The sequence below is a fragment of the Callionymus lyra genome, chromosome 10, assembly GCF_982586985.1.
Source record: "Callionymus lyra chromosome 10, fCalLyr1.hap1.1, whole genome shotgun sequence".
Taxonomy (NCBI): Eukaryota; Metazoa; Chordata; class Actinopteri; order Syngnathiformes; family Callionymidae; genus Callionymus; species Callionymus lyra.
This window is the reverse complement of record NC_141827.1, coordinates 10,275,843-10,303,106: the sequence shown is the minus strand read 5'-3', so window position 1 is coordinate 10,303,106 and position 27,264 is coordinate 10,275,843. Positions and strand designations below refer to the sequence as shown.

Sequence of the window (27,264 nt, the reverse complement as noted above, 5' to 3'; positions counted from 1 at the left end):
AACAATGTTAAATTAATGTTGTAAAGTGTGTACTGTGTTGTACTTGTATTATTCTACTGTTTATTGTTGTTTTTATATTTATTAGTATCTTATTTATTGTTTTTGTTATTATTATTATTTGTTAAATCATTGAGGGAATAATAAAGGAATATACATTTTCTGGTTCTTATCCTCCATTCAAAAATCTACTCCCTCTATCCTTTGGTAAGACTTAGAGAAATGGAAGATGATCGACTTTTATTTCCCAACTGTGTGCTTATATTATTTTAAGATCAACTAATGTAAGTAAGTAAGTAAAGTAAGTAATTTATATTTATAGAGCGCTTTTCCAGACCAGGGTCACAAAGCGCTTAAACAATCAAAACAATATTCAATAAAGTGTATATATTTTAAGTGTGTAAAGTTTGTCGTTGAAATCTCGGGGCGAACAAGAGGTTACGAGGTACCAACGGTTTCACTCCTCCTTCCAGCCAGCTGTAATCATGCCCTGCTTTGTTTATACAACGAGTCCCTTGGAGGTGGTTACTTCCCTGGATGGATGACGCAAGGTGACAAACCTCAATGCTTTTGACCAATTGAAAAAAAAGATTTTCTAATGACGATATTTAAACGAAAAGAGAGTTGTGTACAAACACACACACACACGTGTGTACATTAGAGAGATCCAATTAAGAGACACTTGAATCAAAACAGTAGTTGCCCTTTAAGCAGATCCTTCACATTCATTCCTACTGTCCGTGAACGCCTCACGGAAGAGGCCACGCCCCCCCGTCTGTTAGCTAACACCCCCAAACTAACTGGTGACAACTCAGACCTGGATCACTATTATGACCGCAGGACACCCTTCGAGGACATCAGGTGGCGATAGACCGGGACAGCGTTTATTTAACAGCTCTAGCCTTGGGTTTTAAATGCCGTTAAATGTGTAACGACTCGAGGCTGGTTCGTCCGCTCGTGAAGGCTAAGGAAGCGCTCAACTTAGCTCGTGACGTCACTCCCGGAGGCGACTTAGCGGCCGTGCTTGTGTCCAGGTGAGGGGAGCTCTTGACGGGGTCACCGTCCACCACCGTCCACCACAGCAGCATGTCGGAGCCGGAGGTGAAGCAGGCGAGCAAGGAGGTGAAGGAGAGCGAGAACGTGGCGGAGAAGTATTCTGCCATGAGCGTGAGGAACAGCGAGATGAACATGGGCGAGCTGTCCTCCGCCTTCAGCAGCGCCGTGTCCCACAAGCCCGTGAAGAAGGTGAGCGTTTTACTCACTGACGGGGGTCTGCAGGGGGTCCCTAACATCTCTGTGTGTCTGGAACTGAGAGGGCCACATTCCCTGCTATTTATTGACATCATTATTTCAAACTGGGTTATTATATACAGAAGTGATGAGTGACATGCTTTTACATCTGTGACCGGAGGTCACGTGTGTTTACTTTGGTACTTTTGTATGTTTTCAGAATCAGAATCAGAAACTTTTTTATAGCCAGTATTGTAAACGCAACATGGGATTTTTTTTTTTTTGTGGTGGCATTACAGAGTAAAATAATGAGATAATATCAGTGATTTATGTCGTTTTTATTGGTTCTCAAAACTAAAGTTCAAGTTAAGTTGACAGTTTCAGCAGCTTGATCCCAAATTCACATCTTTTTCAGGGAGAACTTGAGTCGCACCTCATAGATCCAGTGGTTTTCAGTAAAAAAAATGTGGTCCTTTTCTAGTACCGAACAAAATTAACCGAAACATGCTTCGTCTTTCGGTCCCAGGTGTGGTCGGAACTTATTTATGTGCGGATTCTTCCGAGGAAAGTGATAAAGGCTGTGAACTTTAGATCGATTCATCACTTGGAAACTCTTGGTGTTCTTTTTTTTTTATGTAAGAAAACAGCTTTGAGTGAAGTAAACAAAGCTGAAGAACTAAACTCAAGATTTCTAGTAACAATGTCATTTTCTTTTCGTTAGAATTGATGTTATACAATTCGTAAAAATAAGTATTTTTCAGTAACCGGTATTGAAGTGAAGATCTGAATCGGTATCGAAAACGTCCGATCAATACCCAGCCCGAGTTGTCAATCTTTCTCAGCCTCGCCCTTCAAGCCAAGTGGTTCCTGATGAGTAAGTTAATACTAAATAGTATCTGAAGTGTCAAGAAGAAGTACCAGAATTTATCATTCTTACTTCCCGAACTACCCTTTAAGATTCTTTCCTTTTTCCTTGTTCTTCAAATCTGGAATGTTTCTCATGATATCTCCCACATCTTATGATCTTGTTTCTATTTGTTTTCACAACTTTGTTTACCTTTCTTAACTCAATAATTCAGTTCATAAGCTTCATAAGTGGTTTTCTAAAGAACATGTAGTCAGTTAAGTTTTTAACTTTAGTCCTAAAAGTTGCTTTCTATGTTTACAAGGATAAAACAATTGTGGTTTTAGATTTATATTATAATGACAGTATGATTTATAATCCAACTACTTTGTATCTCAGATTTAATGATATGATTTTGAACAATTAAAGACTGTTTCTTAACGTTTACATTTTCTAAATGTATATATTTCCTCATGGTCTTTGGCATGTTGTTCAACTAAGTGTTCACACATCCTGGACTCCTGTCATCAGGGTCTAGATCGAAACCAACCGTTCCACGCGTGAAGAATCCCAGTGAAGCGGACGATGATCTGTAGATGAAAGTTTCGTGAATAATTCATCTAAACTGGTTAAACCTGCAGAGACGGAACATGGAAACGCTTTCACACTAATGCCTCATTATTTGTTGATTGTCTGAAGCGTAGCAATGCTTTAAATAAGTATAAGTATTTGAATAAATCTTTCACAATCTTGCTCAGAGTTTGGTCGTTGCTCAAATAGGTGCAAAAAAACACATCCAGGAACGAGGAAGAGTTTAATGTTTCAGTCGGAAGAGAATTCTCGGAAAAAAAAAAGTCACATTGTGCAACTCGCGCCTCATTCGTCAGCAACATATAGAAAAACAAATATCCTCAAAGTTCATCTCCTCATTCTCTTTGAAATGCAAGTTATTTTCACACTTGCTGTGTACCTGTCAAGTTTTTAATCTTAACACATCGCTGTAGTTCACTTTCCTCCTCTCGGTCATACAACTCACAGCCCCCCCCTCAACTCTAAAGGGGAAGTACGCACTCGTTTTTCTCTTCTTTTTTTTTCATCACCACATTTCTCGCTTGGTAATTTCCTCTCGCATGGGAACTGTTTTTTTTTAAAAAGAGCATCTTATGACAAGAGTGCTGGAAGGAAGAAAACATTCCATCACCGTCTACTGCTGTGTGCAGAACCACAGCTTTTATGTTGTCCCTTCAGGGACACCGTAGTAACAGATGTTGGCCCGAGTGTTCCATATTGATTTAGAAGTAATTTTTCTTAAGTAATACGACCTTCTTTGGAGCTCCCTTAAGAACGCTGGTAAAGAAGAACTTGTTGTTGAGTCGTTCTTAGCTTAAGAAGATCTTTCACTAAGAAGGAAATGTAAGCTGGAGCTGAGTCACTCTTTACACACTTTGCATGTATGAGTTTATAGTACTACTACGACTTAATTGTTGAACATTTAATCATCTTTGTGAGTCTATTTAATCCGTAAATCAACAATAAACTCGCACTATTTACAGTAAATCTAGGAATACGAGGAAACGCACTATAACTCAACGGTTTCCACTTCAATAAAACAAGGAAAACGTATAAAACGTCGGGACTTTCCAACAACTGACCCGCTCTAGTAGAAGAACTCGCATTCTCCCGATCCTTAAAACTCTGCATCGGCTGTGAATTGTTTTTTGATTTCTCAAGCGCTTTGTGACCCTGGTCTGAGATAAAAACTTTACAAATAACTATAAAGCCTTCTTCTTACGTCCTTAAGAATAAGTGAACGTGGGAAACACTGTCGTTATTTTCCTCTTTTACACAAAACTGGATTCACATCATCTTATTTAACTTCCCAGAATCCTCGGGAACATGAAAAGCCTTCTGCTTGAAATACTGCGAGTCTCAGATCTCAGTCAGAAAATCATTGAATGTTTAAAAAAAACAAAAACAACTTTCAATAATCTTTTTTTTAACAATCGTTTGGTCAAAACTGATAATTAATTTTTCTACAGAAAAAGAGATTTTATTTGAAAAAAGAAGTCGCCTGAATAACTCTCTAATACTTTATTAACTCATATTGAATTTACTTTATTTCCCCCCCTTTCAGCTTTGAACTCCTTTACGATGACGGTCAAATGATGACTAGTTAAAATGATAGTTAAAAAAATGATCTTTAGTCAAATGAAGTTCTGGATCCATCTCACATAAGCAGCTGTTGTGAACCTGGAGATGGATCACAGAGCAGCACTCCTGGTACATCGGTGAGGACGTCGGTGATAAAGCTCATGAGCATTTATTAATAATAGAAGTCGCTTCCATCACGTGTTTTCCATGATCAGAGTTTCAGTTTGATGTTCAGTTTATTGTGCGTCGCTGAGGAGAAGTTCTTGTAGACGTTGAAATTGTGCCAAATTCCTCTTAAGTTTATCTTTAGAACCATCATCTGGATGGTGCGACTGTTGCTGCAGTCCCTCTATTTATGGCTTCATGTCAAAACAAACGTTATTTATTGTCGGAGCTGGTACCAAACACTAATGCAGAGCCCAGAGAAAAAACAAGATAATGTGAGATTGTGATTTAATAATTGTATTTAAATATATTTAATGTTTTTTTTGTTTTTTTTTCTTTCTAGCAAATCCAGTTTGCGGAGGACAAGCAGGAGTTCAGCAGGTTTCCTACAAAGACGGGTCGTCGTTCTCTGTCCAGGTCCATCTCTCAGTCGTCCACCGACAGCTACAGCTCTGGTGAGGTTCTGGTCCACGAGTGTCGGGTCCGTAACTCCAGTGCAAACGATCGCTCCTACAAAGCTGCGTCTTATACAGACAGTTCCGACGACGAGACGACGCCGCGGGAGAAGACGCAGGTCAACTCCAAGGGCAGCAGCGACTTCTGCGTCAAGAACATCAAACAGGCGGAGTTCGGACGGCGGGAGATCGAGATCGCCGAGCAAGGTGCGTCGACGAGACGCATGTGAACGTTTCATTAACAACCGAAGCCTCTTGGCGAGAGATTGGAAGTAAAAATAGTTTTTTTATCCCAAAATGTTGACGAAATAATGACATCATAATCCTGCAACATATCTGTTGGCGAAATATCTCAAAGACGTTTGTATTGAAATTAACTTGAAATTGTTATAAATAAAAATCGTTCTATTTAAGGTTCAATAAAGAAAAAGGCGGAAAAAAACTGAAAAAATATTTTCCCTTTATTTAAAAAATACTTTCAAATAAATTTCCAAACTGTTTACACTTTACCGGAAAAATACTTTTTTCACTTTATTCAAAAGAAAACAATTGAAAAAATGTATTTTTGATTCAAGCAAATTTAATGATTAAAAATACTTTTTTGATTGAAGCAAGTTATTTTAATGTAAATTAAATTATTTTAATTGAAGTAATTAATGTATTTATTGATTAAATAAAGATAAACAAAACTACTTTTAGTAGCCAGAACCAAAAATCTTGGCTTGAGTTTAGCTTTGTTCAAAAACGGTTTAACCCAGAAAATAGCCAAATATAACTCAGACAAAATTTCTACCAATGGAGGAACATTTAAGGGGGATTTTTTTTTTTTTTTGCAAACATCATATTTTGCAACAATACAATATAAAGAAGCCTAACAAAGGCAGCAGTTTGCCACTGGTTTTGGACAAAACCTACACTATATGAATCCATACTTCTGTGTTTTTTAACTGTGATGAATTGTTGCACAAAAACAGTGAAACACGACTTCATAAAACAAAGTCAAATAATGAATGGGAATAACTTAACAATAATTACTATAAGATGAATTATTTATTTGTTTTGATCATTACGATCACATTAACCCGATTCTTTCTGCGTCTCGATAAATAATTCTTCTTCTTGTTCACACATGTCGTGTAAGAACTCAAAGAAATGATACAAAAACACATTTATTTTATGTTTGAAGTTATTGATTCAGTGTCAAGTGAAGTCCAAATTGTGTGTAATGACTCACACTCTGCTTCGTCTTCTCGACTTTTTTTTTTGTCTTTCTCTCTCATTTGTACTTCTTTATTTAGACATGTCAGCACTAATCTCCTTCAGGAAAAGGGCTCAGAGTGAGAAACCATTGGCAGGTGCCAAAATTGTGGGCTGCACTCACATCACTGCACAGACTGCTGTATGTAACCTCTCCTCACTCACAGTGTATCAGCCTCTCGCTGCTGTCTTTTTGTGTAGACATGTTAGTCATGGTGATGTCCGGAGAGACTCTGGGCTGAAGCTTGATGATCTCTGTGTCCGACGCTCAGGTTCTGATCGAGACCCTGGTGGCTCTGGGAGCTCAGTGCCGCTGGACCGGCTGCAACATCTACTCCACGCAGAACGAGGTGGCCGCCGCTCTGTCAGAGATGGGTGAGCAGATTCAAAACAGACGACTTCAAACACTCCCGGTCGACTAAAAATACACTCGATAAAACGAAGCTTCCTGGAAGAATGGGACGGACAGGATTAGCACATGAAAGCACCAGAGCCGCTGAAGAAGATACGTTACAGAAGCGGCTCTGAGGTGGTCAAAGGAAGAGAAGATGTATCGTCAATGAGTTCAGAAGATATTTACCTTTTATTATTTTAGTGCAGACTGAGCAGGGGACTCCCATCTTTTTACAGTTGAGTAAGAACATGAAAATCCTTATGTCAAACCATTTTATATGGCTTTTCTTATATAGTTAAGATTTAAAACACAAATAAAGGACAGAAATCACCCAAATGAACTGCGAAATCACAAAAATATCATATATTCATATGTTTATTTTTTCCTTCTCATCTTTTTCTTTACATTAATTTCCAATCAAACAATTTTCAACTATAATAAAACAATTTTCAAATGTTGCAGCTTTTTTTTTAACTATAAAATGTTTCGACTTTAATCAAGTAATTCTTCAACTATAATTAAACAATTTTTAATCGGAAACAAATCATTTTCAACTATAATCAAACAATTTACAAATATATCAACATTTATTTTAAACTATAAAATGTTTCAACTATAATCAAACAATTTTTAACTGAAATCAAAAAACATTCAACTGTATTCAAACATTTTTCAACTGAAATTTAAACTATTCTTAACTTTAATCAAACAATTTTCAACTGAAATTTAAACTATTCTTAACTTTAATCAAACAATTTTCAACTATAATAAAACAGTTTTCAAATGTTGCAGCTTTTTTTTTAAACTATAAAATGTTTCAACTTTAATCAAGTAATTCTTCAACTATAATCAAACAATTTTGAACTGAAATCCAACCATTTTCAACTGTTTAACTGTAATCACACAATTTTCAAATATATCAACATTTATTTTAAACTATAAAATGTTTCAACTATAATCAAAACAAATTCAATTGTAAACAATTTTTAACTTTAATCAAACAATTTTCAACTTTAATCAAACAATTTTCAACTATAATAAAATACACATTAGGACGTATGTATAATAATTGTATAGATTTATTTTGTCTTTCTACCAACACTAAGAACCAATTGAAGTCCAGACAGTGTAACAAAGTGAATTCTCATCAATGGTTTGTTTTTTTATTTTGGATTGACACTTGATCTGTTTATAGATGTTCTTTCTTTGTCACTGCTCGCCGGATGCTTCGGGGGTTTGCCCTCTTGTTCCTGTGAGCGCTGTGACATTTAGTCAAGCAGCGTTTCTTGAGGCTGGTAACTTGTGTTGCCGAGCAACAGACTCGGTACATACTTGAGTTCCACCATCAGTCTTCGCTGCTCCGACACCCCGACAGTCTTCCCGCTGATCACGGCTTTTGTTGTGGGACTAGAAGTTATAGCAGCGTCAAGACCTTCTGTCTGTGTTGGAAGTTACTCTGTTAAAGTGCAGCATCAGATTAAGTTCTGTGTTTGTTTAACTAAAAATAAAACGGCTTCCTTTCCTGGAACACAAACCTAGTCAGAACTAAACTGGGCTGCAGGTTGAGATGTTGAGTCATGCTTTTGTTTTGGTTTCTACTTCACATTATTAATGTTTGACAGTCGTGTGAGAGGAAGCAAATGTGTGTGTGTGTGATTATACTCTATCGAACCGGCCAGAACTCGAACAATCCAAATGGTTTCCTGTATTTGTAATCACGGCTACATGATCAAAATCAGTGGCAGTAGGAAACGGTTGAACATTCTGTACTTTTTTATGACACAGATAAAGTTACATATTTACTTTTATATCCCAGGACAGGAGATTATAGCAGCAGAATACAAGACGGTACAACAGAAACGAATCACAACAAAGTGTTTAATACAATAGATAAAGACACAAGCGCCATTGAATTGTATAAATATTGATTATAGAGCCTTTTTAAAATAGTCTCTTTACCGTCATGCAGACGTGAGCTTTACGTCTTCTTTAGTGTATTTATGTTTCTTATGTTCACCTAATAAAAATAGTTTTTACTCTCACAGACGTGGATGAATGTCAACAAGAATGAGTCAGTATGAGGTTGAAAAAAGATAAGAAAATGGCTACAGTTGAACAAATAAAAGTTTGTTTAGAAACATAAATATTTCTATTTTCACTCGCTGACCTTTAACCCCTTTCTAGTGTCCTAAAACTCCAGCATCTGTTGACCCCGGAGACAAGAATGAAAGACTGGCTTGTAAGATTAAAAATTATCTCTGGAATTTAGTTGCTCTGGACTTTATAAGTCTGGGAAAAACTCGTTCTTATCTATGTTGTTCACAGGTTTCTGAACAACTTGTGAACAGGAGTTTCCTCTTGGAATTTTTTTTCCTCGCGAAGCTGAATTGCCAGAATTTGATGTCACAGAAAATAATGAGTTTTCCTGGATGTTTTTCTGGTTCCAGGCGTGGCTGTGTTTGCCTGGAAGGGGGAGTCCGAGGACGACTTCTGGTGGTGCATCGACCGCTGTGTCAGCGCCGACGGCTGGCAGCCCAACATGGTAACTTCAAGTCGCTCACGATGACCATTGTCAAAGGGCTCCCGGCCCTCCTGGCTCAGGGAAATGTCATCGGACAAGAACGATGCTTAAAATAAACACAGTGTTACAATACAAATACTTACTGAAGTATCTCCTCAGTTGAAAATATTGTGTCGAAACTAAACCCAGTTAAAGGTCAAGTAGATTTAGGAAGTTTCAGTTTGTATGACTATAATGAAACCTTTCAAGGATAAATATATTGAAGTACTTCTTCTAACTAAAACTATTTTTTATTTTTACTCGTATAATTATATGTAATAATAGTGTTATTATTTATTTATTCATCGCTATTGTTCTTGGGATGGATTATTGTCGATAAAGTTTATTCAGTGTTATTTTTTTATTTTCTAACCATTTTTTTATTTTAGAAATTATTAATCCAATCAAATTTAATGGGTTAAATGTTCTTCAAAACACGTTGAACAAGCTTTATTCATCATTTAAATGGGTCAAATGTTAGTCAAGTTTAATTGAAGCGTCACAATCCAATGATACCGTGGCTGCACTCGAGGTGTGAAGAGGATTGTCAATAATATCGTAGAAAGTGAAGCAGGACTACGACCTTTTAACTGCAAGGACTTGTCCGTGCGTTTCCATAGTAACGCTGGCGATGACACTTGTGTGTACAAGGCTACATTTGTTTAAATAATGCAGCGCAAACACACTTCACACTCGATGCCTCGGGCTGGTGTGTATCGTCCGACTGTGGACGTTGTTAATCATTTCCTACGTTACGTAAGTCGACTGACGAAAAACAATCGACACTCATTTGTCTTCTGGCCCCAGGAATAAACAGTCTTTAGTAGTTTAATGCGGAGTTATGTTCTGTGTTAAACATAATCTGCGAAGTAGCACTGTTTAATGTTGACAATTGAAAAACATGTCAAAGCATTTATAATCTCTGCCGTCTGCCCTTTGTAAACCTTTAAATAAGATTTTTAAATTCTCAAAACTATACATTATTTTAGTAAAATGAATTAAATTATAACTAATAGTAAACAAGTAAACATTTAACAACATTTTATTAACTTGTAAACTGCATATATGTTGCCATCCCTCTTAACAACCCTGTGACCTACTACTCCCATAATGCTTTGCCGCCCAGCCAACTTTAAAAATAAGAAATGGTGCAATAGACGTAGAAATTAAATGCAGTATTGTAGCAAACAATCAACCACCACTTAATAAAGCAGTGTGCAGAAAGGCATCATGGGAGTTCACCGTTTTGTTTGCACCAAAAAGGTCGTCGCAGTAAAAAGAGTCTCCTCTTTAGTTATAAGCAAGTAAGTAATTTGCATTTATATAGCGTTTTCCAGACCAGGGTCACAAAGCGCTTAAACAAACTAAACAAAATTCAATAAAGTATATACTTTAAAGGTCAAGATAATACTGAGAACAACCAACGGATCCCATTTAGTTTTGTAGATGTTCAAGGATCTTTGCAGTTCCTGACTTTCGGCTTATGACAATATTATTATATAGTTGGTACCGTGTGCAAAAACAAGAATCCGCGCCGAAGCTGAATCGCGACATGCCGTGGGACCACTGTGTTACTAATAAAGTTGTGTTCGGTGCTTTTAAAATGTCGTTCTTCGGTTGTAGATTCTGGACGACGGAGGCGACTTGACTCACTGGATGTACAAGAAATACCCGAATGTCTTCAAGAAGATCCGAGGCATCGTGGAAGAGAGCGTCACTGGCGTTCACAGGTGATACACACACACAAACACACACACATACACACACACAAACACACACACACACACACAGAATGTAAGATCACAAACTTCTCCTCGTCTCTCTGCAGGTTGTATCAACTTTCCAAAGCTGGCAAACTATGCGTACCCGCCATGAACGTGAACGACTCGGTGACCAAGCAGAAGTTTGACAACCTGTACTGCTGCCGTGAGTCCATCCTGGACGGGTGAGTGTGTTTTTCCCCGACATATTTCATACAAGAAATGGGAGCAGCGTCGTTCCTCTGGGGTGAGGAATGAGTGTTGACGGTGTTGAGTCGGCAGCTGTGGCCGTTTGAGGGGCTGGTGAGCACAGGATGTTTATTCAGGCTCCAGAATCCCCCGAATAAGATCCAAGAGGATCATGATCTTTAATCCTACGAGACAAGTGCGTGTAAAACAAATGTTTGTCTAAAGATCTATGAGTACTTTTCAATTCCTTAAACAAATGATCAAATAAATAAATAATAAAAGACTCATTCGTAGAAAAATCCTGATCTACTTCATTATACTTCTGGTATTATTGTTTTTTTTTTATTATTTATACTAAGTATTATTGTGCAGTTCTTACAACTGTAGATGATGGAACATTATTCACAGTAAAGAGGAGACAAACTTTACAGTGTACATGGTCAGAGATATAAAGTCCGATGACAGAAAAAAAGCCTTTTAACATGTTGTGAAAACCTCTTAAGAACAATTATTTGTTTTAAAATGCAATTTAATGGTCCAATTTTCATTCATTGATTCATTTATTTTCTAACACTTTGTCCCTTATCGGGGTCGGGGGAGACTGGAGTCTATCCCAGTTTCATTGGGCGAGAGGCAAGGGACACCCTGGGCAGGATGCCAGTCTGACGCAGGCCACACAAAGACAGACAACCATTCACACACACACTCATACCTACGGAGTAAACCCACGCAATACAGGGAAAACATAATTTTTTTTAATTTAATTTTCTTTATTGTGTGTTTTTATTGTTGCGTCAAGATCATTCAATCATGTTGATTCCCTAAAAGCTGAAAGACCTGCTGTTAGATTTTATGATGACTAAGCCTGAAACTGTAGGATTGTGCAGATGCCTGATCACAGCTGATAAGAATCTTCTCCTCAAATCTGACTCATCTTTTCACTCCTCGTCAGCTTGAAAAGAACCACAGACGTGATGTTTGGAGGCAAGCAGGTGGTGATCTGTGGCTACGGCGAGGTAAGAAGCTTGAATATATTCTTCAAACTCTGTAGATCCTCAGAGTAAAATTGAATTACCTCATTTATTTCTAAAAATGTGTCTTTTGTTTGCAAATATAAAATAAATAAATAAAATATACATTCTTCTCACTCATGTTAATACAAGTTTTCAAAAACTAAAATGTGGTCATACTTTCTATTTTATCTTTTATCATCCTTCAAGGGTTTTAATTCATTGTTGTAACATAAAACAAATCATGTTGGAAACATTTCCATTGAAAAAAATATAGATGTTTGTAAACAGTTTCATTTAATTGTTTGTTTTATTTACTTTTAATCAATATATAATATGTACTATCCCAATATGTCCTATTATGTCGTACTTAAAGGCTTCACTGTCAATTGTTTTATTCATACATACAAAAGTAGTGTCGTATTTAAATCTTTTGAGTTAGTTTATCTTTTCAAAAGAAGATATTTTATCATGTTCCAAAAAGGTTTTAATGCTTTTCCATGTGTAACACATCTTAAATGAGCATAGAAATCATCCAGACTGACCTCCATATGTCCTTCAGCTTCATTATCGTCTGGTTATAATTGTAAAAAGTGATTATTAATATTGTATTTCGACTCTAAATGCAGGTAGGAAAAGGTTGCTGTGCAGCACTAAAAGCTCTCGGATCCATCGTGTACGTCACAGAGATCGATCCCATCTGTGCTCTACAAGCCTGGTACGTGACGTCAAGGTCGCATGAAGGACAATCGACTGATCCTTTTTCTATCATGTCTCCTTCAGCATGGATGGCTTCAGGGTGGTCAAGCTGAACGAGGTCATTCGTCAGGTGGACGTCATCATCACGTGCACAGGTAGGTGATCTGCTGCGCTCAAGCTCTCGCCGTCCAGACGAGTGACTCGGGTCTTCTCACAGGCAACAAGAACGTGGTGAACCGGGACCAGCTGGACAGGATGAAGAACGGATCCATCGTCTGCAACATGGGTCACTCCAACACAGAGATCGACGTGGTAAACCTGGGTCCACTTCTTTGAGTCCTTCTTTGATTTCGTGGATCTGAATTGTCGGTTCCTGCAGACGAGTCTTCGTACCCCGGAGCTCACCTGGGAGAGGGTTCGATCTCAGGTGGATCACGTCATCTGGCCGGATGGCAAGAGAGTGATCCTGCTGGCGGAGGTGAGCAGCAGCCTCTTCGGTAGACGTCACCCCTCGATCGAGGTTTTCCTAAAAAGCTTTCCTTCCACAGGGACGTCTCCTCAACCTCAGCTGCTCCACAGTCCCTACCTTTGTCCTGTCAATCACCGCCACCACACAGGTATCATCAAAAACAAGTGAAGATTCAATAACATCTTTCAAGAGATGGACAAGAACCCAAGCTTGTTTGTAACAACACCTCCTGAAGATGGATGGATGGATGGATGGATGGATGGATGGATGGATTGATGGAGGAATAGAGATATGGATGGATGGATGATGGAGAGATAGAGATATAGATGGATGGATGGATGGAGGGATAGAGATATAGATGGATGGAGGGATAGAGATATGGATGGATAGATAGATTAAGGGATAGAGATATAGATGGATGGATGGAGGGATAGAGATATGGATGGATTGATAGATTAAGGGATAGAGATATAGATGGATGGAGGGATAGAGATATAGATTAAGGGATAGAGATAAAGATGGATGGTTGGATAGACGGAGGGATAGATATATAGATGGATGGATAGATTAAGGGATAGAGCTATAGATGGATGGAGGGATAGAGATATGGATGGATGGAGGGATAGAGATATAGATAGAAGGATAGATTAAGGGATAGAGCTATAGATGGATGGAGGGATAGAGATATGGATGGATGGAGGGATAGAGATATAGATAGAAGGATAGATTAAGGGATAGAAATATAGATGGATGGGGATAGAGATATAGATGGAGGGATAGATTAAGGGATAGAGATGTAGATGGATGGATGGATAAATTAAGGGATAGAGCTATAGATGGAGGTACAGATGGATAGAAAAATGCAAGGATACAAAGATGTGTACGGAAAAATAAAATGAATAAATACAATAACGTATAACAATAAACAGGCAGGGTAAAGAGTGAATAAATAGAATACCAATATTAAAATAAACTATATAATAAGTACAGAAGGCATAAAATAAAAAACTGTGATATACAGAAAGATGAGATGTGAACAGTAAACTGCTGTATAAACATCTGGTCACATTTAGTTGACAAATATTAAGAAAGAAAACATATAATGCCTAAAACAAGTGTTTTTGTCAGAACATTGTCAGAACTATTGAAAACTGAAGTAGGTATTAATCAAGAATAAATGAAACATCTCTTTTTTAATTCCACTCTTATGATCTATTTTACTTCTCATCAAACCTTTAGTTTGTACCAGGCGTTAAAATCAAGAAGGTATCAAGTAAAACCAGCTGCTAGAGTTAAGGTCCTGGTTGTTGACGTGTCTCTTCAGGCCTTGGCTCTCATCGAGATGTACAACGCTCCTGAAGGACGCTACAAGCAAGATGTTTACCTGCTGCCAAAGAAGATGGGTGAGAATGTACTCCTCACCGAAATACATTTCAAATGTGTCTTTCATTCATGATCCTTCCTTTCTTGGGTCTGGTCGCTGGGGCAGCAATTTCAGCAGAGAGGCCCAGACTTTTATAATCCAGCTCTTCCAGCTCTTGCTCTGAACACCTCAGCAGAGAGACGTCAAGGAAACATCTTAGTCAGACGCATAAGCCTTCAATTATTATCCTGTCCATTTGGTGACCATTAATTTGTAAATGAACAGCTAGTCTTTTGGCTCAGCTCTTTCTTTACCACGACAGACAATAGAGACCTCATTACAGTCCATCTCATGCTCTGTTAACTGTCAGTGGAGCCTCTGGGATTGAATTCCTCACGTCTGCCAGTGAAAGTTCTGCTTTCCAAGAAACACTGAAATTGCTTGTACACTTAAATATCATGTTTTTTTGTTTTTTTTTTCATGATACCGTACTGATATTCAACGGCACTTTATCTTTATTTTTTTTTAATTAAAACTTTTCTTAATGTGTTATTTTCTAATTATTATTATTTTTTATCATACTTTTGTTATATTTTATATGTCAACAAAGTGAGTATAAAATAAACTACTTTTTATTTTCTGGCCACTAGAATTATTATTATTTATCATATACTGTACCTTTTTTTGGTTTATTTATATTGAATTAAGTAATGTAAATAAGAATAATTGGATCCTTTTTTATTTAGAATTAACATGAAAATATTTATTGGCATTTAATCCTTATTTGTCTTGCAAATAAACTTCTTTCCACTAGAATTATTATTATTTATCATAAACCTTTTTTTTCTTGGAATTAACGTGCAAATATTTATTGGCGTTTGTTAATTTTGGTGTTGCAACTGAACGTCCGACCGCTAGATGGAAGCAGTCATTATTCCCTAGCTAAAGGAACAATGACATCCCAGCGATGACTGAGGACAAGAGGATACAGTCGACTCCAGCAGCTTCCAAAGTTGATGTTTGGACATATTTTGGTTTCAAAACAAATGAAAGTAGTCCTTCATATGTTTCAGACGAGTACGTCGCCAGTTTACACCTGGCCACATTTGACGCTCACCTGACGGAGCTCACGGACGACCAGGCAAAATACCTGGGCCTCAACAAGAACGGCCCGTTCAAACCCAACTACTACAGGTGAGCGTTTAGAGGTCGGCAGGTCGTGACCCTGGTTTGTCTGAAGACTAATGGTAACGTTTGTTATGTTTCAGGTATTAGTCTGGACAAGATGGCTTCGGTGCTCCACAGGAAAACGTGTCTTCTATTTTCTATTCTTCACGAGATGCACATGAATATTTACGACTTTACCCGAGGACACTGTTTGAATCCTAGCGGACTTTGAGAAGTCTACAGACGAAGTCACTTCCTGTCTCACGCTTCTGAAATATCCTTTTACACAACCTGCAGTTTTGTTTTTGAGTCGATTTTGTGCCAAATCCTCAGTCACAACAATTACTACTGAATCAATGCTATGTAGTAGAATCACAGGGTTAAATAAAAATGTTCATCCACCACAAAAGAAGACGTCGGACCAAACCTGTCACATCACCGGTCGGAGGCTAATTAAAGGATGTACAGGAGACGCGGAGCAATATATCGACTGCATCTCCTCCTGCTTCCCATCACTGAAGACATTCCAGTCACATGACGCTGAGAGGAACATAATCTCTCACCAAACAGTCGTCTGCTTGGCGAATAAATTTGAGCTCCTATTTAAAGTCGCAGAAGAGGCGGAACATGTGATTCACCAGAACATGAACTAGTGTAAACTGCTTGAATGTGAATATATTGTCATTTTTATGCTGAGTTTGATACAAATGTAACAAATCCATCATTATTGGTCGACTTAGAAACCAGGAAAAGTGGTTTCTGCCACATGTAGTCTAGTAGTTGACACTATAGTATAAGTTTTAGCGAACACATCTGGACACATCATCATATTAGTTAATTACAAGATATATTTTCTACACTGTTGTTCAGTGTAATGTTATAGGCTGGTTTTTGACTCTGTTATATTCAATTGTTGAATTATTGTTATTATTATAGTTAAGTGAGAATATTTTCCCAATTCAAATGTCTTTTTTTGGTTAAAAAAACAGATATCGTAACTTTATATCTTCCTTATAAATATTTTTAAAAGTCTGATGATCATTTTCCATATTTTTTTCTGCCGCCACACACACATGTGCTACCAGGGATTATCAGGTGATCATAAACGCAACAAATCACGTTTGTTTAAAAGTCGAAAAAACGTTCTAGCTATGCAGAAATTAATTTAGTCTATTGAAGTTGTTTTTTCTAATTAAAATTAATAAAAAAAATAATCATTTAATACCTCCAAAAAATTTCTTTTGCTACAATAAAATTACATCTCTTGTTTTTTTTGTAATACTCACTGATTTGAAATGGCACTTACACAGTTTATAACACATTTGTGTTACTCTTGAAGTGAATATTTGGATATATAGCCATGTTACTCACCGAGAGATGTTGATGCTTAAACTGCTTTATGTTAAATTCCGATAATGTTCATCACTGTGAGTTACACCGACTGGTTTTATTTTAGAGGAAAGGTCAGAGTTGAGTTCATCAAACGCCTTCTGTTTTGTACACTGTAACTATGGTTTGACCGAAAGTATATGTGCACACTTCCCTTTAATAAACCTTTTAAAAACGAATTTTAATGGTCTTTAATAGCAAATCTGCAGACGTGTGTTGATGTTTGAGTCGGAGATGAAATGTACTGTGTTTTGAAAAATATATTTAATGCACCAATATTCTTATATTTCTATTTTTGAAATCTGAATTACTCAACAATATGTTTTGTGTACAGCTTGTAACCTTTTAATACAATCAACAACATTTAAAATATTTATAATCAAGTGGTGAAAATCAGAAAATTGTATGGCTAAGTTTTAATTATTTTTAATATTTGTATCTCTAAATATCAGAGTGAATCACGGTTGTTGACTAGCCTTCCAAACTTTATATTATACACATCATTTTTACTTGAGTGTTAAATGAATTAAAGATTGGTTAAGATTTTAATTAAATGTTTTTATTTATTTTTTTAAAAGCGAGTTGTCAAGTGATCAAACGACGTCTCGCCTGATCTCGCGAGACTTCCACAGACCGGAAAATAATGGATCTCGGTGGAAACGGTGTTGGCTTGCCTGTAAACAATAAACAGAAAGCGATGATTCCTAATAAAAGCAGAGGAGAATTCACTCGAAACCAAAGGAAAGACTCAGAGGTAGGTTGAGAAATGCGCCAGTGAAGCTCTACGTGGAGGAATAAGCTGTTTTTCTTCCATCTGCGGCTATTTCTCTGTAGCTCTAGCAAAGCTACCTTTGGCTTTGTCGAGTTTTACAATAATACACAACAACGGATATGTTTACTGTGTAATATTTATTTATATCGTGCTCTAAACACTAAAACGACTTTGTATTATCAATGCCATTGTGTCTAAGAGTCACTGAAGCAGAGATGTGTGTGTTAGCAAACATGCTAGCGTTAGCCTGTGCAGGGCCAGACGTCATTGATGATAACCTGTTGGAATGTGTCTCGTCCTGTGTTGACACGTGTTAAAATACTCAAATAATCTCTCCCGAGTTAGTTAGACCTGGTCTCACTGTAACCAGAGGCTTCCGAAAATCATTCAACATCATTGAACTACTATCATGTTAGTATCAATTTAAATGGAAGTACTATGGTTGAAGTATGTGCAACTATTCAAACTGCATGTGAGAATTCCCTTTACTTCCCTGTAATGTGTTTTCTTGAAAGCCTCCTTTCCCTCAGAGATCTTTGAGTAACTTAAGTTGATATCATGTCATTCCAGAAGATTGTTTCTAGATTTGTGTTGCTGTGATTCTTTGTCTTCCAGTGTTTATACAGTAGATAGGAGTGGCCACAGAGTCAACATCTAGCCTGTCTTCCCTTTACTCATCCATTTTTACTCTTCCCTCGTTCTTCAATTTGAGGGAAATTTAAAACAGCCTTAAATGCTGCCATTATTGGCCATGACAGATGATTGTTGGAGGATGATGTGTAGTAGTTGTGTTTATTTATTCATGTTTCCAACACTGAGTCATTTTCATTCAATGAGTTCTTATTACATATCAAATAATCAGACTCCAGTACAACCAGCGTTTATCAGAGAACGTGAGTAGAACATGATGCTATTTGGTGTTAAATTATAAATAATACAGGTTTCAAATTAATCTGTGGAGTATTTATATCTACTGTGAGCAGTGATTCATATATGACACACACTCCCCCACAGCAGATGCAAACACACTCCAAAATAAATATTTATATAGTGAAGCTGGTCTTGTCCCTGCCAGTCCATTGTTTGATTGTGATGTGAAATATTGGTAAATTATTAAACAACATATGCAGGGACACTAAAGTAAGAGGGGCTGGGGCAGCAAATGAAGTATAGCTCAGAGTATAACATATACAATTATAAAGAAAGTGTTAAGTACATACATTTTTTCCATTTATTGTACAAAATGCCCTGCATCATTGCTTGATCTTTGTTCAGTTTTATAATAATATTTAAATTGACTAACATTGATTTTGTCTGTTATAGAGTGGCAACCCTTGTTTTTCTTTTCTTCTTTTTTTGGTTTGGACTGAACAGAATCTTGTTTACTAGTTTGACACTAACTGTTGCTCAACAGCACTGTCCTGTCTTCTACTTCTTCTTTTGTTCAATTTGATGTTATGTTTCTCCATCAGGGCTTCTCAGAGTCACCAGACCTTGAGTTTGAATATTCTGACACAGACAAGTGGGCTTCAGAGATATCAGGTGTGTAGATCAATGATGCTTGTTCAAGCTTGTCGATGTTCGACTTGTTTCCTCAGTGATTTTTCTCTGTCACAGAGTTGTATAGTTACACTGAAGGACCAGAGTTTGCCCTCAACAGAAAGTGCTTTGAGGAGGAATTAAGAGAACATGGTAAGTTTACTCTTAAATGATAAAGTACAAGACTAGAGAGTATAAAATAATTAATCTGTTGCACTTCAGTGTCTGACAAAAAGTGGACGGATCTGGACGCTGCTCAGCACAGAGCTCATGCAATGCGGCTTTTGGACAGTCTGGAGGTGATCGCTCGAGAGAAGAGGCTGAAGGTTGCCAGAGCGATTCTTTACATGGCACAAGGTTTAAAACTCACACAAACCACTGTTTTGCATGTCGCAAATGTTCGCTTTACATGACTTCTTTGTCTCCAGGAACATTTGCCGAGTCCGGCTCTGAAGCTGAAGTCCAACACTGGATGAGATACAACGTGTTTCTGCTGCTGGATGTGGGAACCTTCACTGCTCTGGTGGAACTGCTCAACATGGAGATCGAGTGAGTGTTTGTGTCAAGGAGTGAAATGAATGCTGGGTAAAGGTGTGAGAAAACAAAATGCATACTAAAGAGAACTCAAGAACTCCTTCCTGTCTAATGAGTTCTGTGCATTCGTTTGATCCAAGGAAGAGAAACATTTAGAATAAAATCAGTGGATTTGTTAATAGTAAAGAATGATTACAAAAGTAGGCCATACAAGACCTTAAATACAAGAGTTAACAAAATGCAAATTATTCAGAAATACAAGAAGTTCGAGCGAATGGTCCACTCTCCTTCAGATCCTGGTTCACCCACCAGATGCTTCCAGAGAGTGGCTGAAAACCTCTGAGCATGTCCCTTCTTTTAAAGACCTCAGAGACCCTCCCTGTACACATGAAGTAGGTTGATTATACAATCGCGAACTTGGGGTACGAAATGTTTTCTAAAGTCTGACTCCATTATGAACAACAGGTGTTGTATCCATGCCTTGAACTTAACACTGACCTAAACTACGAATCTTCAGTCTTCCTTCACACTTGTTATCTGACCCAGGTCTGCAGAACATACATTCTGGGTCTTGACATTTTAGAATCGTTCATGCTCCCTTTTTCAACATGGAGAGGCTCCCAACATGGAGCACCCATATCTTTCCCAGTTTGGAACTATTGACGCACAGAGGCCTCCGTCAATCGTATCAGAGACGCATACCAAGGTTCATACAAAGTTGAGGCACAGATGCTTATAGCCTTCAACTTTTGAACCCTGCTCTTCGGGAATAACAAGTTTTTTTAAAGATAAAATATAAGAATATGTTTTAACTTCTGAATAAAAGATAACATTATCAATGTTAACAATTGAGTACATAAAATGAGGATATATAATTTAACCCTTCAATGAGTATATATATGTGGATTATTTAAGGATATATCTTCAATAACCCGATATATATCCACGTTTTTTTCAACATACTATATATATTAAGGAATATCAATATTCAACAGCACTTTATAAATATATATTTTTTATTTTTATTATTTATCATATATCTTTTTTTGTTTATTTATATTCAATTAAGTATGTGAAAAATAAAAATAATTAGATTATTTTTATTTATAATTTACATTCTATATTAAGCAGTCAGTACTTCCTCAGTAGTTAAAGGAACAATGAGATCCCCAAAGATGACTGAGGGTGAGGGGATACAGGGATACTGGATTGACTCCAGCAGCTTTTAAAGCTGATGTTTGGACATATTTTTGGCTTTCAGTTAAATTTATTCAACCAAAAGAGAGTGGAACAATCACAATATGTCATTTTAATCCAGTGAACCCTAAAATCCTTCCAAAACCAAAAATAGCATATCGTGAGCTGAATGTATTAAATCTCTCTTTTCTCTTTTGTCATGCAATGTTCAGCCTCTGATTTTGATGCATAAATTCTACATTTAAAGTGTTATTCATTTTGACTTGATATTATTTGTGCTCTCTTATATACAAAAACTTCTGTGGTACACACATTTGTTTTTGTAATTGTGACAAGTAAAGTTTCATATCATGATATATTTGGTATCAGCTGATGGTATGAGGATTTTTCTCTCATATCCTTGTTACTTTTGGAGTTGAATGAGTCTTAATATTCTTGTAAACTTCTGCAGCAACAGCGCCGCCTGCAGCAGTGCAGTCAGAAAACCCGCCATCTCTCTGGCCGACAGCACCGACCTCCGAGTTCTGCTGAATATAATGTACCTGATGGTGGAGACCATCCAGCAGGACGACCCTGCTGACCAGCCTGAGTGGAGGCGGATCAGAGAAACCTTTCGAAGTGAACTCGGTAAATTCTTAGTTGGTTAATTCAAGCTGAATTATCTGTTTAATAAGTTATTTTTCCTCTACTTTCTTCACCAGGGTCTCCTCTGTTCAACAATGAGCCCATATCGGTCATGCTGTTTGGTATGGTGACCAAGTTCTGCAGCGGTCAAGCTCCTCACTTCCCGATGAAGAAAGTGTTGCTGCTGTTGTGGAAGAGCATCCTGGTGAGTGGTGTGTATTCTTCATCATCTTCATCTCCTCTTGATCATAATTCTCTGCTTCAGTTCACACTTGGTGGTTTCGAGAAGCTTCAAAACATCAAGGTGTGCCAGCGGGAGAAGTTGGGTCTTCCTCCGCTCCCCGAGGACAGCATCCGAGTCATACGCAGCATGAGAGCTGCTTCTCCACCGGCGTCCGCCTCCGACCTCATCGAGCAGCAGCAGAAACGAGCCCGACGAGAACATAAAGTATGTTGTTGAAGCACATTTGACATGATGAACCTCAGAAGATGCACTTTATCAAACTGTATCACCATTAGTTTAAGATGTTTTTGTAGAATATAGAGCTATATATAAATGTTTTTTGTTTGTTGTTCATTGAAAATGAAAAGAATCTGCAGATTTATTAAGTCTGGACATAAAGTGGTCATTAAGTGCGACACAAAAAAATGGATTTTCCAGCAGCTATGTAGTTAATTTCAATGGCTTATTGAAAAAGCAATCGTGCGTAACAATCATGATGGATCAGGCATGGGCAAGCTACGCCCCGTAGACTGTAATTCAATTTAATATTAATCAAATGGCACTCGGTTGGACTTCCCTGCAATTGCCACATTCCGCCAGCAGATGGCGCATCGTTGGATTGTGGTTTGTTATGATGCACTCAGGAGCTGTTTGCTTGATCCCTAGTCACAAATGGACTCATTTTTGTCTTTATTTCTGGCTATATCACAAGTTGTTTTTTTTAACACGTCTGGCATACTATTGGGAAAAATTTACTGCAGAAGATAATTATTACTCTTTTCATCACAGCTTTAACGTTGCACATCTGAGCCAATGACAAGATCGACAATAAATGAATCAAAAGTTTTTTCGCTCAACTTATTTCTGTAAGTATGTTGTGTTCGATCACTGTTTTTTTTTTTTTTTGGTTTCTCACCAGGCTCTGATCAAACAAGACAATCTCGACGCCTTCAATGAAAAAGATCCTTACAAAGCCGACGACGCCCGCGAGGACGAGGACGACAACGATGACAATGACAACAACATAGAGACGGAAACCTTCCCCATCGAGAGGGACGAGGTGATGCCTCCACCTATTCCTCATCCACCGTCGGAGAGGGTCTCCTTCCCCAAAGGTCTGCCCTGGGCTCCGAAAGTCAGGTTAGTCGACGAGAGATTCTTGGCAGATGTGGCTGCACTAAAAAAAAAAAAAGCAGATTTTATTGTATTTCGTTTTGTTTTCCAACAGAGAAAAAGACATTGAAAATTTCCTGGAGTCAAGTAGAAGTAAATTTATTGGTTACACACTTGGGAAGTAAGTTTCTGTCAATCTAGTTCATAAAACAGTTAGGATTAGAACTAAATCATGGTTTGTGTTGCAGTGACACAGACACAGTGGTGGGTTTGCCGCGACCAATACACGAGAGCATCCGGACGCTGAAGCAGGTATTATAGAGCTTTTTACAAACTATATATGTGAGAATATTTCTTCTGAAACCATTTCTTTTTTTGAAGCACAAGTACGTCTCGATTGCTGAGATTCAGATCAACAAGGAAGACGAGTATCAGAAAACACCTCTGTCTGGAGTAAGTGGCTCTTATGAAGGTGGGGTAGATGCTCTTCAAAATGTTGAGAGCAGGCTGTATTTAAAAGACCAACCGTTTTTGGTCATTTTTGTGTTTAAACATTTTGATAAAGGTTTTTAAGGAAATACTAAATGCACATTTAAGTATTTATTTTATATATTTGTATATTTGAAAGTAAATAGTGTTTGTGTGATCAGGGTGAAGAGGACGTGGAGATGAGTGCGACGGAGCTTCTCTATCAGGGAATTCTGCCCAGTTTACCTCAATACATGGTCAGTTCATGATCTTCACTGCAACTATCTCACATACTTGCTCAAATACTTCCACTTTGGATGAGTTACTGATTTAGAAACTTGTTTGTCTGCGTTCGTGTTGCAGATCGCGTTGCTGAAAATCCTCCTGGCAGCTGCTCCCACGTCCAAAGCCAAGACGGATTCCATCAACATCTTGGCAGATGTGCTGCCGGAGGAGATGCCGTGAGTGACGATGAATTGATGATGATTTTTATGTTTATAGTTGGCTGTCATTTATCTTGAGCTAAAATGAGCTTCCGTGACATTTTGATTTGTTACAGTTTTAGTGAGAAATTTAAAATGTTTTGCTGACGATATCCAAGAAGTAAATGCGTCTTAAAGTTGTTCTTCACTGATTATTGTTTGGAAGTTTATCAGAGTCTTTATTATATTGAATGGTTGAATTCGACATTTAAAATGTTGAAACCTATAATAAATTTATGTTTTAAAATAAATGCATTATATAATTTACATTGAAAGGTAGATTTAAAAAAATAATTGAATTAGACAATTTGAATATTTTCAAAATGATTGTTTTTATCTCAAGTACCTTTTGGTGTTGTCAGGTGATACTATCATACCAACATTTTTATATGGAATTTAAAAGACTACAAATAAATTATATTAAATTCTGAAATCTTATCAATTGTTGGAATAAGATATTATACTTTAGTTGTAAATGTATTTTTAATTAATTATTTTATTTTTAAAATATTAGAATGAATTCTGAATTTAATAATTCAATCAAAACAAATGAAACCTTTAAACATAGAAATTATTGGATTGAATTATTAAAATAAATATATTCAATGTTTAAAAAAAACAACAACATTTCAATAAGAAATTCAATATTTCATCATTTGAAAAGTCACATATCTTCAATATTCTGATAAACTTCCATATTATTCTAAGAGGTTTAAAAAAACATAAGACTGGTTCATTTTTTTGTGGCTCATTCCAGAATTGGCAGATCTTAAAAACAATGTTTTATTCCATATTGTAATTAAAATTAAATATTTAAAAAATGAGAATAAAAAAATATTTTTATACATTTTCTTTACAGTTAAATCAAATTGTCTTTTGTGAAATTTTACCCATGATTTTCCAAGGATAGACATTTTCCACATCTCTGTCTGTGACACTAAGCGATTTAAAAAAATAAAAATGGTGTCGCGATCATGTCCTAAACTCTGCTCCGGTCTCTTGATGGTTCAATAATGAATCAATAATGAAGACGATCTCTAGAAACATGGTTTGTAAACAGGCTCTTGTCGTCGTAGGACCACCGTGTTACAGAGCATGAAGCTGGGCGTGGATGTGAACCGACACAAAGAGATCATCGTCAAGGCCATCTCTGCCATTCTGCTGCTGCTCCTCAAACACTTCAAACTCAACCACATCTACCAGGTACTGACCTCTGCCTCTGTTGCTCCTCGTCGCTCACGCTCTCGCTCCTTCGCAGTTCGAGTACATGGCTCAACACCTGGTGTTCGCCAACTGCATCCCCCTCATCTTGAAGTTCTTCAACCAGAACATCATGTCGTACATAACCGCCAAGAACAGGTCTGAGAGCCGAACGCGGAGTGAAGGATTTGCATGGTTCCGACTGACGGCCATTTTGTCTCCCCGCAGCATATCCGTGCTGGACTTCCCGTACTGTGTGGTGCACGAGCTCCCCGAGCTGACGGCCGAGAGCCTCGTAAGTGTGTTGAACTTCAGTCACGCCTTCAGCCTGTCGTATGGTTTAACGTCACCTGGTTCATTCTAGGAACAGTCTGTGACTCTATTGCAGGAGGCCGGAGACAACAACCAGTTCTGCTGGAGAAACCTCTTCTCCTGCATCAACCTGCTGAGGATCCTCAACAAACTGACCAAGTGGAAACACTCCAGGACCATGGTGAGCCTGCAAACATCTGTTTCTGTATGTCCCGGCAAACATGGGATAGTAAAGGTGGGGTTGATGATCTTTAAAGTATGTGAGTGAGCTGCATTTCTCTCTTAAGGTGTTTGATTGACAGACCATTATTTAATCATTTAAATCATCTCTTTGGTGTTTAATTGATTGGCTACACTCGTGCTTTGAAGGGGATTTTAAGTGAAAATGTGAAACATGTTTTTATTGATGTCTCTGATCACTCTTTCTCATATTTGATATATTTAAAGATGAGCTACTGCACCCAAGTACTTTTAAAAAAATAGCATTATTACCTACATGATCTTGTCTTTTGTATGATATTCCTGTATTCTTCACACATTTGGAAAAGTTAAGACACTATATTTTTACATTTAACTCATTCACTTCAAGTCATAATTTTCATTTTGTATGTGTATCACTTGCATACCATTAAAGCATTTTCAACTGAAATCAAACAAGTTTCAACTAAAATTAATAACTTTATAACTATAATCAATGACTTTATACCTATAATCTAAACCATTTTTGTCTGTAATCAAACGATTTTCGTCTGTATACAAACAATTTTCAAATGAAATCAAACAATTTTCAAATGTAATCAAACAATTTTCAACTATAATCAAACGATTTTTCAACTATAATCAACAATTTTCAACTATAATCAAACAATTTTCAACTATAATCAAACATTTTTAAACAGATGTTGGTGGTGTTCAAGTCTGCTCCCATCCTGAAGAGGGCGCTAAAGGTCAAGCAAGCCATGATGCAACTCTACGTCCTGAAGCTGCTTAAGGTTCAGACCAAGTATCTGGGGCGTCAGTGGCGGAAAAGCAACATGAAGACCATGTCTGCCATCTACCAGAAGGTGCGACACCGGCTCAACGACGACTGGGCGTATGGAAACGGTGAGTCCGAGCTCCGGGTGAAGACTTGAGAGCGAGACCTTCACTCACCGTCGTGTGTTCGCTTCAGATCTGGACGCTCGGCCCTGGGACTTCCAGGCGGAGGAGTGCGCTCTGAGGGCCAACATCGAGCGCTTCAACAGCCGGCGCTACGACAAGAGCCACAGCAACCCGGACTTCCTACCCGTGGACAACTGCCTGCAAAGTGTTTTAGGTCAGCGAGTGGACCTGCCCGAGGACTTCCAAATGAACTATGACCTCTGGCTGGAACGAGAGGTCTTCTCCAAACCCATTTCCTGGGAGGAGCTGCTGCAGTGAAACGGAACCGTCTCCTGCATGAAGATGTCGGAGGTTCACCTTCACGTGAACGGACCAGAACCAAAAAAAATGGTTTATCGTTAACTTGATTTATGTTGTTTTACTTCCTTTTCTAGTGTTTCTTAAAGTCCCGACACTCGTCCGTCGCACTCGAACATTCAGCTCCTGTTTTTAGAGGATTTAGAATATAAGTAGGTTTTAACTTTTCCAGAAAAGGAGATACTTGACACTTGGTAGTGAACGAAAATTACTTTATTTCTGTAAATATTTTCAAATGAGATC

The 27,264-nt window shown here is 37.6% G+C and overlaps 2 protein-coding genes across 4 annotated transcripts; both read left to right on the top strand.

Moving 5' to 3' along the window:
* Positions 1 to 793: 793 nt before the first annotated feature.
* On the top strand, positions 794 to 17,278 carry LOC148070224 (S-adenosylhomocysteine hydrolase-like protein 1). Of its 2 annotated transcripts, XM_087800247.1 has the most exons (17): positions 794 to 1,242; positions 4,731 to 4,842; positions 4,921 to 5,049; positions 6,141 to 6,241; positions 6,372 to 6,474; positions 8,941 to 9,035; positions 10,677 to 10,783; positions 10,882 to 10,998; positions 11,955 to 12,018; positions 12,642 to 12,730; positions 12,796 to 12,866; positions 12,929 to 13,023; positions 13,091 to 13,189; positions 13,260 to 13,328; positions 14,505 to 14,583; positions 15,617 to 15,737; positions 15,812 to 17,278. In XM_087800247.1, the coding sequence occupies exons 1-17, from the start codon at positions 1,084 to 1,086 to the stop codon at positions 15,816 to 15,818; spliced, it is 1,617 nt and encodes a 538-aa protein (XP_087656373.1). In that variant the 5' UTR covers positions 794 to 1,083; the 3' UTR covers positions 15,819 to 17,278. The 2 variants fall into 2 exon arrangements, with proteins under 2 accessions (XP_087656373.1, XP_087656372.1); XM_087800246.1 differs by lacking the exon at positions 15,812 to 17,278 and having other exon boundaries at positions 4,906 to 5,049; positions 15,617 to 15,741.
* Positions 17,279 to 17,736: 458 nt separating this feature from the next.
* Positions 17,737 to 26,984, top strand: strip1 (striatin interacting protein 1). Of its 2 annotated transcripts, none has more exons than XM_087800946.1 (20): positions 17,737 to 17,853; positions 19,344 to 19,413; positions 19,489 to 19,563; positions 19,633 to 19,767; positions 19,839 to 19,959; positions 21,593 to 21,768; positions 21,843 to 21,970; positions 22,031 to 22,213; positions 22,908 to 23,128; positions 23,217 to 23,282; positions 23,350 to 23,413; positions 23,483 to 23,554; positions 23,752 to 23,826; positions 23,933 to 24,030; positions 25,128 to 25,254; positions 25,310 to 25,410; positions 25,480 to 25,546; positions 25,640 to 25,744; positions 26,463 to 26,667; positions 26,735 to 26,984. In XM_087800946.1, exons 1-20 carry the CDS (start codon positions 17,743 to 17,745, stop codon positions 26,980 to 26,982), a joined length of 2,448 nt encoding a protein of 815 aa, XP_087657072.1. In that variant the 5' UTR covers positions 17,737 to 17,742; the 3' UTR covers positions 26,983 to 26,984. The 2 variants fall into 2 exon arrangements, with proteins under 2 accessions (XP_087657072.1, XP_087657070.1); XM_087800944.1 differs by having other exon boundaries at positions 25,616 to 25,744.
* Positions 26,985 to 27,264: the final 280 nt, after the last annotated feature.

Bases quoted from the DNA above. Each gene is read 5' to 3' on its own strand.
- LOC148070224 (XM_087800246.1), top strand. From the start codon at position 1,084: ATGTCGGAGCCGGAGGTGAAGCAGGCGAGCAAGGAGGTGAAGGAGAGC. The intron at 12,731-12,795 runs GTACGTGACGTC...TGTCTCCTTCAG, and splicing joins ATCTGTGCTCTACAAGCCTG to CATGGATGGCTTCAGGGTGG. The intron at 13,329-14,504 runs GTATCATCAAAA...GTGTCTCTTCAG, and splicing joins CAATCACCGCCACCACACAG to GCCTTGGCTCTCATCGAGAT.
- strip1 (XM_087800944.1), top strand. From the start codon at position 17,743: ATGGATCTCGGTGGAAACGGTGTTGGCTTGCCTGTAAACAATAAACAG. The intron at 23,283-23,349 runs GTAAGTTTCTGT...TTTGTGTTGCAG, and splicing joins ATTGGTTACACACTTGGGAA to TGACACAGACACAGTGGTGG. The intron at 25,547-25,615 runs GTAAGTGTGTTG...GGTTCATTCTAG, and splicing joins AGCTGACGGCCGAGAGCCTC to GAACAGTCTGTGACTCTATT.